The sequence below is a fragment of the Hyaena hyaena genome, unplaced genomic scaffold, assembly GCF_003009895.1.
Source record: "Hyaena hyaena isolate Hyena2069 unplaced genomic scaffold, ASM300989v1 scaffold_1123, whole genome shotgun sequence".
Classification (NCBI taxonomy): Eukaryota; Metazoa; Chordata; class Mammalia; order Carnivora; family Hyaenidae; genus Hyaena; species Hyaena hyaena.
The window spans coordinates 380,816-393,095 of NW_024081756.1; the positions used below are offsets into that span (position 1 = coordinate 380,816).

Below are 12,280 nucleotides of genomic sequence, written 5' to 3' on the forward strand. Positions count from 1 at the left end.
AGCTGAAAATTCTTAACTGCATTTTCTCTATTAATGCTAATGAACTGCTTTATTTCAACAGATATATCATTGAGAAGAAAGAAAAGTTAGGTACCCGTTGGGTGAAAGCTGGAAAGACCTCAGGACCTGATTGTAACTTTAGAGTAACTGATGTCATTGAAGGAACAGAGGTCCAATTTCAGGTTCGGGCAGAAAATGAAGCTGGAGTTGGTCACCCAAGTGAACCCACAGAAATTCTGTCAATTGAAGATCCAACAAGTAAGTAGTGTTGATTACACAAAGGATATCATTTAGATCTTGATGTTGGGATTGTGGGTGTGAATGTTTCACTCTTTTTTCAGGTCCTCCTTCGCCTCCCCTTGACTTGCATGTGACTGATGCTGGGAGAAAGCACATCGCCATTGCCTGGAAGCCTCCAGAGAAAAATGGTGGGAGTCCTATTATAGGATACCACGTTGAAATGTGTCCAGTAGGCACTGAGAAATGGATGCGAGTTAATTCTCGCCCCATAAAAGACTTGAAATTCAAAGTTGAAGAAGGTGTTGTTCCTGACAAGGAGTATGTTCTGAGAGTGAGAGCTGTCAATGCTGTTGGTGTCAGTGAGCCATCTGAAATCTCTGAAAACGTGGTTGCCAAAGACCCAGACTGTAAGAACACAGTTTCTCTTACAATGAATGAAACAGGCTTTGCTTAGTATTCATTTCATTTTGACATATCTTCTTTCCTTTATGGATATCTTACAGGCAAGCCAACAATTGATATGGAGACTCATGACATTGTTGTTATCGAAGGTGAAAAGTTAAGCATTCCTGTTCCCTTCAGAGCTGTCCCAGTTCCAACTGTTAGTTGGCATAAAGATGGCAAAGAAGTTAAAGCAAGTGACAGATTAACAATGAAGAACGATCATATCTCTGCACACCTCGAAGTTCCAAAGAGTGTCCATGCAGATGCTGGAGTTTATACCATTACGCTAGAGAATAAGCTTGGCTCAGCAACTGCCTCAATCAATGTCAAAGTCATAGGTAATCATTCTTTGATGAAATACCAGATATCATTCTTCACATGTTGGGAAAATTAGTTAACTTTGTAGTGTTAGTATAAATGACTTCATGAGTTGGCTATTTGTAAACTAAATATCCTTCCAGATGATTTCTCCCCATATGAGAAGCAAAGCAATTATAGAAATGAAATTGCTAGTTAAACTCTGATTAATCTAACTTCTATTGAAATTATTGGCATGTGAAGCCAATATAGCATACCCAAAGAATGTTTAAATTGCCAATATTCAGTTATCAACTGCATTTGCATTTTTCCAAAGTGTCTCACCAGGGTTAGTAACATTTTCTGCCCCCTCCCACAAAGACGATGTTTAAATATTGGTCCAGGGTGGGGGGGATTTTTGCCTAGAACAGAAACTCAAGGGAGCTACTCACATTTAGTAATTGGGGGCCAATGATGCTAAAGAGCCTGCAGTATAAGGGGGGGCTGTCTTTCCATCACATCAAAGATTATCCCACCCAAAAGGTGGATGGTCTCAGAGAAAGGGTGTACTTTTAATATGTTCTCTTTTCAGATTACAGTAATAATTATCATTTTACTTCTGATAGGCCTACCTGGACCATGCAAAGATATTAAAGCAAGTGACGTGACCAAGAGTTCTTGTAAATTAACCTGGGAACCTCCAGAATACGATGGTGGAAGCCCCATCCTTCATTATGTCCTGGAACGCAGAGAGGCTGGGAGAAGGACATACATTCCAGTCATGTCTGGTGAGAACAAGCTGTCTTGGACTGTAAAAGATCTTATACCAAATGGTGAATACTTCTTCCGTGTTAAAGCTGTCAACAAGATTGGCGGAGGCGAATATATTGAACTGAAAAATCCCGTCATTGCTCAAGATCCAAAGCGTAAGTTTGGACATGGATGAAATACAGCTAAGAGTATGCAATTTTTTTACTTAAAAAAGGCGGGTTTATATTATATGGGTACATATTAACAGATTTTTTCCTTATTCTTCAGAACCCCCTGATCCACCTGTAGATGTTGAGGTTCATAATCCTACAGCTAAAGCAATGACTATTACATGGAAGCCTCCTTTGTATGATGGAGGGAGCAAAATAATGGGTTACATCATAGAGAAGATTGCTAAGGGTGAAGACAAATGGAAGAGATGCAATGAACACCTAGTACCAGTTCTGACCTATACAGCAAAAGAACTTGAAGAGGGAAAGGAATACCAGTTCCGAGTGCGAGCAGAAAATGCTGCTGGTATTAGTGAACCTTCTCGGGCCACTCCTCCAACCAAAGCTGTAGATCCTACTGGTAAGTTTTGTTTAATGGAGTTGCGTTTTCCCATTGTACAATCAAAGAGAATAATGCTTTGCCAGATGTTTTGATCAGAATTGACAGTAATTATTGTTTTTAATCACTACAGATGCTCCAAAAGTCATTATGAGAACAAGCCTAGAAGTGAAACGAGGTGATGAAATAGCACTTGATGCAACTATTTCTGGATCACCTTACCCAACTATTACATGGATAAAGGATGAAAAAGTTATTATACCAGAAGAAATTAAAAAGCGAGTAGCACCCAGAGTTAGGAGGAAGAAGGGCGAAGTTCAAGAAGACGAACCATTTGTCCTGCCTCTGACAGAACGTTTGAGTATTGACAACAGTAAGAAAGGAGAATCTCAGCTACGCATCCGAGATTCTCTCCGACCCGACCATGGCCTGTATATGATCAAAGTTGAAAACGACCATGGTATCGCAAAAGCTCCTTGTACTGTCAGCGTGCTAGGTACGTAGGTAAAACTACACTTCTTGATGGAAGAAAGTCTACATAAGAGTTTCAATGAAAAGTAAAGAAGGGGTTTTGGCAGGGGAAGTGGGGAATGGGGATAAAAGAAGTAGGAAATAGCTTCAGCAAGGTGTCCTCAGTCCCATTTTTCTTCCTGTAAACAAAATCAACCCACTTTGTTATTTGTTAGCTATACAAAGACAGATGATGTAGGAAAAAGAAATTTGTGTTAAAGCGGCATGCTAACATTTACATTTTCCATTGCAACCATTTCTACACCAATTTTTAATCACTGCTGTCTTTTGAAATATTAGATACACCAGGACCACCAATCAACTTTGTATTTGAAGACATTAGAAAGAACTCCGTCCTCTGTAAATGGGAACCACCCCTTGATGATGGTGGCAGTGAAATTATAAACTACACTTTGGAAAAGAAAGACAAGACAAAACCTGACTCAGAATGGATTACTGTCACTTCAACACTTAGACACTGCAAATATTCAGTGACAAAACTGATTGAAGGAAAAGAGTACCTCTTTCGTGTAAGAGCTGAAAATAGGTTTGGGCCTGGACCACCATGTGTTTCAAAGCCACTTATAGCTAAAGATCCATTTGGTAAGGTTCTTTTAGCATCTACACTTTGCCTTTTATCATATCCAAGGGTATATGCATTATCATAGCTTATAAACTTGAATTTTAACATCATACTAGAGAATTAATTCAAATATGCTATTTTAATTTTTATCAGAACCACCTGATGCACCCGATAAGCCCATTGTAGAAGACGTTACCAGCAACAGTATGCTAGTGAAATGGAATGAACCAAAAGATAATGGAAGCCCCATCTTGGGTTATTGGCTTGAAAAACGTGAGGTTAATAGTACACATTGGTCTCGTGTCAACAGAAGTCTTCTGAATTCTTTGAAGACCAATGTAGAAGGCCTATTAGAAGGACTCACCTATGTCTTCAGAGTATGTGCTGAAAATGCAGCTGGACCTGGAAAGTTCAGTCCGCCTTCAGATCCCAAAACAGCACATGATCCAATCTGTAAGTAATTTCTTATGAAGAGAGTGGGGTACAACATGGTGACTATAATTAAGTCACCTAATCCAGTTAATTAAGTACTATATTATACACTTGAAAGTTAAGAGAGTAGATCTTGAATATTATCACTTCCAAAAAAAAAAAATGGTTAATTATGTAAGAGGAGGGAGGTACTAACTAACATTGTGGTAATCATTTTGTAATATATATACACGTGTCAGACCATCATATTGTCAGACCACCTTAAACTTACAAAAAAACAAGCAAGCAAAATACTAACAATACCTCCAGACATATATTAAGGTTGCAATGTAAAATTTTCAACATCTGTACATATAGCTTAAAAGTTTCACAAAGCAATACCCATATTACATGCAATGCACTCTGAAAAAAAGTGGGAAAGAGTAAGCTACTGTGCATTTTAAAAACTTCTGGGAGCTTTGATTTGTGTATCTGCATTCATTCTAGCTCCACCTGGGCCACCTGTTCCAAGAGTCACTGACACAAGCTCTACAACTATTGAACTAGAATGGGAACCCCCAGCTTTCAATGGCGGTGGGGAAATTATTGGCTACTTTGTCGATAAGCAGCTGGTTGGCACAAACGAATGGTCACGCTGCACAGAGAAGATGATCAAGGTCCGTCAGTACACAGTCAAAGAAATCCGAGAGGGTGCCGATTATAAACTTCGAGTGAGTGCTGTCAATGCTGCAGGTGAAGGACCGCCAGGAGAAACAGAACCCGTTACTGTGGCGGAACCTCAAGGTACCTTAAAAGTCACATGAGTAAGATTATGGATGTTTTCCTAGCATAGGATTTTTTTTTTCATCTTTCTTGGGCTAACATATTACTGTTCTCTTTAAAACAGAGCCTCCAACTGTGGAACTAGATGTTTCTGTCAAGGCTGGAATACAAATAATGGCTGGGAAGACTCTTAGAATTCCAGCTGTGGTAACTGGTCGTCCAGTGCCTACCAGAGTATGGACCATAGAAGAAGGGGAGCTGGATAAAGACCGTGTCGTAATAGAGAATGTTGGAACCAAATCAGAACTAATTATCAAGGATGCATTGAGAAAAGATCATGGCAGATATGTGATTACAGCTACCAATAGCTGTGGTTCCAAATTTGCAGCAGCCAGGGTAGAAGTTTTTGGTAAGGAACGTTACATGGATTTTCATAGGGGTTTTCTAAGTGATACAATTTATTGCACTGATTTTTCTGTTTGTTTGTTTTAACTTTTCAGATGTTCCTGGACCAGTTCTTGACTTAAAACCTGTTGTGACAAATAGAAAGATGTGTTTGCTTAACTGGTCTGACCCAGCAGATGATGGAGGAAGTGAAATTACAGGATTCATTATTGAAAGAAAAGATGCTAAGATGCATACCTGGAGACAGCCAATAGAGACAGAGAGATCTAAATGTGACATCACAGGTCTCCTTGAGGGTCAAGAATATATGTTCCGTGTGATCGCCAAGAATAAGTTTGGCTGTGGCCCTCCTGTTGAAATAGGACCAATTCTTGCAGTTGATCCACTAGGTAAAAGAGGTTTTCACTGTGTTTATAAAGTAAATACTGTTTGCTTCTAGTTACATTGTTTATTTATTGAGTCTTCTGGCTTCAAACTCCCATGAGTCTCATGATTTACAGCAAGAGAGTGGTAAGGAAGGAGAATCAAAAAGCTACTGGCGACTTTAAGAATATCATACTTGCTATAATTTCTATTTAATTTTTGCCACGTTGGTTTCATGTACTGAAGAAACCTGAATCTACCAGAGCTTAACCACCACCTAAAAATAGTTAGAAATACTACATCTTTGTAATAGAATACCCTGGAGTAATTAATGTAATGCTTTAGTAGCTAAAGGGAGTTGTTTTTGAGGGATTACAGGATATGCAACAGCCTTGTGATAAATGCCTTAGTCTTCCTTTAGCCCTCAACTAGTTTCCACACTGGAAGGATATGGAGGCCCAGAATCAGAGAAAGCCACCAGAGAATAGAAGACCAGCCAAAGGAAGTCTCCTTAAGCAGTATGAACAAATGTGAAACTCTTAACATTGCACACACTCGGTAACACATACCGACATCCCATTACATCCTCACCGTAACAGCTCATCTCCAAAATGTCAGCTATAGCTCAAGATGTGCCCCAAGTATCAAAACAGAGCTGTGCCTCCACTGCAAAGCTCTGCTTCCGGTTGTAGTACCAGTCAACTAGTAGGAGACTAGTTTGTAGTACCAGTCAACTAGTAGGAGACATAAGTTTATGCACACTTATTCATTGTTTTGTCCTTTGGGCCACAAAACTACAGCAGCTTTACATAAAGTCTCTTTCCACTCCATTTTAAACCCACACTTGAGGCAACATGGTTCCGAATGTGTTCAGCAGATATGTGTACTGTCCTTTAATAAAGGAAACACTTTTGCTTTGAATGACCAGCTGAGAGCAAACTTCACAGACCTTCTCTCCTTTAGGATTAGCAGCTTTCCCAGTGGCAGAGGTAAAATATCTAAAATGCTAAAAACAAAAGCATACATGCCCTTTGATTTATTCTTAATCAGTTTTACTCTCAAGCTTACTAAGAAATATTCTGCCTATATAAATGCCTATAGTTCCAGTAACTGATATGTTCTTGGAAGGATTTTAAAGCTGGATATAAAGGTTATGCCAAACAGAAACTTACTTTTCACATAATTAAAGTGAAATACTATCTCTCATATGAATATTTACTTCATGCTTGTCATTTCAACTTGCCTCTGGTTAAAGGTCCTCCAACATCTCCCGAGAGGCTCACATACACAGAAAGGACAAAATCCACCATCACTCTTGACTGGAAAGAGCCCCGCAGTAATGGTGGCAGCCCCATCCAAGGCTACATCATTGAAAAACGGCGTCACGACAAACCTGACTTTGAGAGAGTTAACAAGCGACTCTGCCCAACCACATCTTTCCTGGTTGAAAATCTTGACGAACACCAAATGTATGAATTCCGTGTCAAAGCCGTCAATGAAATTGGTGAAAGTGAACCATCTCTGCCTCTTAATGTGGTCATACAGGATGATGAAGGTGTGGAATCTGAGCATGATTTTAGTGCATTTTATGGCACTACCTTTATCCTCATAGGTTGAGCAAATATATTTAGGACTTTGCTTTTTTTTTTTCTTTCCTTTCTCTTTACAGTGCCTCCAACTATTAAGTTGCGCTTGGCTGTTCGAGGAGACACTATCAAAGTTAAGGCGGGAGAGCCTGTTAACATCCCTGCAGATGTAACAGGCCTTCCAATGCCTAAGATTGAATGGTCCAAGAACGAATCTGTGATCGAAAAACCCACTGATGCACTTAAGATAACCAAAGAAGAAGTATCTCGAAGTGAGGCAAAGACTGAGCTTAGCATTCCCAAAGCAGTCCGGGGAGACAAAGGCACTTACACAGTTACTGCTTCCAATCGCCTGGGCTCAGTGTTCCGAAACGTTCATGTGGAAGTATATGGTAAAGGACCTGCTTTCTTAGATCAAGGTGAAAGCCAGTGTCTTTTTAAGACTTGCCTTCTCATTCTCCTCTGTTGGTTCCTTTCCAGATCGTCCATCACCACCAAGAAATCTTGCTGTTACTGATATTAAAGCTGAATCTTGCTACTTGACATGGGATGCCCCTCTAGATAATGGAGGCAGTGAAATCACCCATTATATCATTGACAAACGTGATGCAAGCAGGAAGAAAAGTGAATGGGAGGAAGTCACCAACACTGCTGTAGAGAAGAGATATGGGGTAACCTATTCTAAATCTCTCCTTCTACACATTAAAACGACACAATAAAACAACATAACTCTGAATTAACACCATTAGGGCATAACCTTGGAATTTAATGATTAAACTCAAAACCACACACAAAAAAGTTTAGTGGGTTTTAGCACCATGTACATGAGACCACTTAGTAAAGAGTGTTTGTATACCAATTCTTTTACTTGAGAGAGCCGCTATTAAGTACAATAAATTCACATAGTCTCATTTTAAAATACTTTCTCCACATTTGAGCCTATTTATTTTTAACTCTATATTTATTTGCTTTTATACGTTTCTTTTTATAGTCTCCCCTACCAAAATAACTTGAATTTTTAAATAAGTGAAAATCAAGGTAAATATGTTGTTACTAAATCACTATTCTTTTGATTTCTAGGTCTGGAAACTTATTCCCAATGGTCAGTACGAGTTCCGAGTTAGGGCAGTGAATAAATACGGAATCAGTGATGAATGCAAATCAGATAAAGTAGTCATTCAAGATCCCTTTCGCCCTCCTGGACCTCCGGGAAAACCAAAAGTTTTGGAGCGCACCAAAGGGTCGATGCTAGTGAGCTGGACTCCTCCTCTGGACAATGGCGGCTCTCCAATTACTGGCTACTGGCTGGAGAAGAGAGAAGAGGGAGGTGCCTACTGGTCACGTGTTAGCCGAGCACCAATAACCAAAGCGGGATTGAAAGCCGTGGAATTTAATGTTCCCCGTTTGATCGAAGGTGTTAAATACCAGTTCAGAGCAATGGCAATAAATGCAGCAGGAATTGGCCCTCCCAGTGAACCATCAGATCCAGCTGTTGCAGGAGATCCTATATGTAAGTATGCTTCCAATTCTGGAATTTACAAAGAGCAAAGCCACTAAGTGGATAATTCTTTCTTAAATTTCCTGCATTTTTCTATGCCATTTTTTTATTAAAGTAAAAAATTTCATACTTCCACAGATTATCAGAAGCATATATGTATGTGTGTATACACATACACACTACACATGTATTTTATATGTGTGCATATACACATGTATACACATACACAAAATCATATAGTTTTTAAATTCTTGGTTTAAGCCTAGTATTTTATGAGGAATCACAATAATAGAGGCCCTGGACTATAAGCTCCTCTCTGCTCTCCTACCTTAAATAAACCCCTAACCCATTAGATACTATGGTCATTATCTCCCTCCCTGTTTAGACCCTCTAAGTGGAGTTCAACAAAAGCAAATGTTAGCTTTCCAATAATACCTGTTGAGCAAAGATACAAGATCTCAAGCACAGCCCGTGAGGTCAAATAAAAGAAAAAAAAAATGCTTCTGAAAGAGCTGTTAGCAGATAAGTTCAAAAATTAAAATAGCATGCCCTTAATGGTTAATTATATTTGCTATATATCTAAATAGATTATCTGTAGAAAAAGAATCCAGCTATTTGTTAAAAAGAAGACTTAAAATACTCTAAGTTCTATATGGAGTACATATATAAAATGAAGCAGTCATTCACTCATTCAGCAGGCTATATTGAACATGTACTATGTGCAAGGAACTGTGCCAGGCACCAGAGAAGAGCTGAGGTTAAAAAGAACAAAGTAAAAGGTTTTCTATAGTTGTAAAGCACTATCAGAAATGTATTGTTATATAATTATTATAGACATCGATCCTGTCCCTAAAAGGCGTTATGATTAATTTGTGTTCAAAAGTCTCCTAGCTAATGATGAAATTATTTTTTAAATATTAAGGTGAATTAAAGATGAACATAGGGGAAGGGAAGGAAAATAAGGGAGGCAAACCATAAGAGACTCTTAAATACAGAGAACAAACTGAGGGTTGCTGGAGGGGAGGCAGGTGAGGTGATGGGCATTAAGGAGGGCATAGTTTTGGATGAGCACTGGGTGTTGTATGTAAGTGATGAATCAGTAAACTCCTGAAATCACTATTACACTATATGTTAACTAACTTGGATTTAAATTTATAAATAATCTGACATATTTTTAAAAAATAAATAATTAGTGATTCAAAGGGATTTTAAAACTAAAATAGCTTTTCACTAATTGTGTATAAATAGAATATAAATCTATCTAGAGATAGTGAGTAGTCTTTCTAATCCCAGTGAGTTGTTTGCTTTCTTTTGTTTTCACATTAATGCTAAATAAAAAGAGGCTATTTCTTATGTTCTCTTCTCAAGAAAGTAATTTATTCTTTTGGCATTCCTATTTTAGTATTTAGTAGATTAAATCTAGCATTCCATTGGCTTCAAAACCTGATTATATATATATATATATATTTTTCCCCCCTCTTAGATCCACCTGGGCCACCTTCTTGCCCAGAGGTCAAAGATAAAACGAAGTCCAGCATCTCACTAGCATGGAAACCTCCAGCCAAAGATGGTGGCAGTCCAATCAAAGGGTACATTGTAGAAATGCAAGAAGAAGGTAGTACTGACTGGAAAAGAGTAAATGAGCCAGACAAACTACTAACTACCTGTGAATGTGTTGTACCAAATCTGAAAGAACTCAAGAAGTACAGATTCAGAGTGAAAGCTGTCAATGAAGCTGGTGAATCTGAACCAAGTGATACAACTGGAGAGATCCCTGCCACTGATATTCAAGGTACTAACCCTTTATTGCATTTATGTCTTCATCTTCTGATCTTAATGAATTCCTAAAGATATGTCAATTACATTTTTTTGACAAAAGTAACCTAAATCCTGTTTTATTATTCATGGTACTACTACAGAGGCACCAGAAGTTTTCATTGATATTGGAGCACAAGACTGTCTGATTTGTCCAGCTGGCTCACAAATTAGGATTCCTGCTGTCATCAAGGGACGCCCAACACCCAAATCATCTTGGGAATTTGATGGAAAGGCAAAGAAAGCAGTGAAGGTAAGAAAAATATAATTTTCTGTGTCTTCCATTGAATCACTCTAGGGAATACTTACACTACAACTATCTTCTTTTCTAATAGGAGGGAGTTCATGATATACCCGAGGATGCACAGGTAAAAAGAAAAAATTGAAATGATTCAGAACATGACTGCAATAGTGTTTTTACTCCATCCGATATATGACTACTATTTTCTTTGTATAGCTCGAGACAGCTGAAAACTCGTCAGTAATTATTATTCCGGAATGCAAGCGATCTCATTCAGGCAAATACAGCATCACGGCCAAGAATAAAGCAGGACAAAAGACCGCAAATTGTAGAGTTAAAGTCATGGGTAAGAAAGACTTTAAAAGGGACCACAGAATAAGAACAAATTATTTTAAACAAAATGACATTGTTTATATTGTGATTTGCATCCAACAGATGTACCAGGGCCACCCAAAGATCTGAAAGTCAGTGACATCACAAGAGGTAGCTGCAAACTCACATGGAAGATGCCAGATGATGATGGGGGAGACAGGATCAAAGGCTATGTTATAGAGAAGAAGACTATTGATGGAAAAGCCTGGACTAAAGTCAATCCAAACTGTGGAAGCACCACATTTGTAGTTCCCGATCTCATTTCTGAACAGCAATATTTCTTCCGTGTGCGTGCAGAAAACCGTTTCGGTATTGGTCCACCTGTGGAAACCATTCAGAGGACCACTGCCAGAGATCCAATATGTAAGTTTTTAAGTCAAAGATTAAAGTAGTTTCTCAAATTTGAAATATATCATTATAAACAATGCTTAATACTTCTTTTAACTATTTTTAAAGATCCTCCTGATCCTCCTATTAAACTCAAGATTGGCCTCATAACAAAGAACACTGTACACCTATCATGGAAACCCCCAAAGAATGATGGAGGCTCCCCTGTCACCCACTATATTGTGGAGTGCCTTGCATGGGATCCTACCGGGAAAAAGAAAGAAGCATGGAAACAGTGCAACAAACGCGATGTGGAAGAACTGGAATTTACTGTTGAAGACCTCATAGAGGGTGGGGAATATGAATTCAGAGTCAAGGCTGTCAATGCTGCAGGAGTGAGTAAGCCTTCTGCCACTGTTGGCCCTGTGACTGTCAAAGATCAGACATGTAAGTACCAAAGTATTAACAGAGAATGTCCTCGTTATGAGTCCTTCCTAGAAATTTAATATTTGTCCAAAATAAAAAGAGAAGGATCTGCACGTCAGGAAGCTACTGAGTTGAGTGTGAATATGGGCACATTAAACACTAATGCCTCAACTTCTACAGAATTATCATATTTCCTTACATATTACCTTTCCCTTATTTAAAGGAGATGACATTTAGAATTTCCTTACTATAATTTTCCGCATGATCCTCAAGAGGGGAAGAAAGTAAGCAGTTATTTGCTCAGCAACTGCTAAGACCCATTTATCTTCACAATCAAGTTCTTTTTCTCTATTTAAGAAAGATATATATATAAATAGATAAATTTTATAGATCAATATAAATAGACAAAGACAAAAAATTCTTCCTCTAATTGTTACCATCACCACTGCTGTTTGTTCAGTTCTTTCTTCTAAATTTGGGGTGGGGGCTTGTAGTCACTACTCTCTTTGCATATTCTTCTACTGGATTCATGGAAAATTGCTTCTATGAGCAGTTATCTTTCTTAAAAAGGGAATTCATCTTAGAATAAAAATAGAAAGTCCACTCATAACTCTGCATATTAAAGGGAATATCAGGATAGAACTCCCAAGACTAAGCTA

The 12,280-nt window shown here is 38.4% G+C and overlaps 1 protein-coding gene across 1 annotated transcript in view; it reads left to right on the top strand.

Moving 5' to 3' along the window:
* TTN (titin) overlaps window positions 1–12,280 on the top strand; it is a 274,001-nt gene that overhangs the window by 188,343 nt on the left and 73,378 nt on the right. Inside the window, 21 exon segments of the mRNA XM_039222380.1 lie at window positions 62–258; window positions 342–647; window positions 744–1,022; window positions 1,608–1,907; window positions 2,020–2,322; window positions 2,435–2,797; window positions 3,112–3,414; window positions 3,548–3,847; window positions 4,313–4,609; window positions 4,713–4,997; window positions 5,089–5,382; window positions 6,612–6,911; window positions 7,026–7,334; window positions 7,423–7,613; window positions 8,023–8,452; window positions 9,924–10,232; window positions 10,360–10,508; window positions 10,591–10,623; window positions 10,713–10,842; window positions 10,932–11,231; window positions 11,325–11,642. Of these exon segments, the coding sequence (XP_039078311.1) occupies window positions 62–258; window positions 342–647; window positions 744–1,022; window positions 1,608–1,907; window positions 2,020–2,322; window positions 2,435–2,797; window positions 3,112–3,414; window positions 3,548–3,847; window positions 4,313–4,609; window positions 4,713–4,997; window positions 5,089–5,382; window positions 6,612–6,911; window positions 7,026–7,334; window positions 7,423–7,613; window positions 8,023–8,452; window positions 9,924–10,232; window positions 10,360–10,508; window positions 10,591–10,623; window positions 10,713–10,842; window positions 10,932–11,231; window positions 11,325–11,642 (5,696 nt within the window).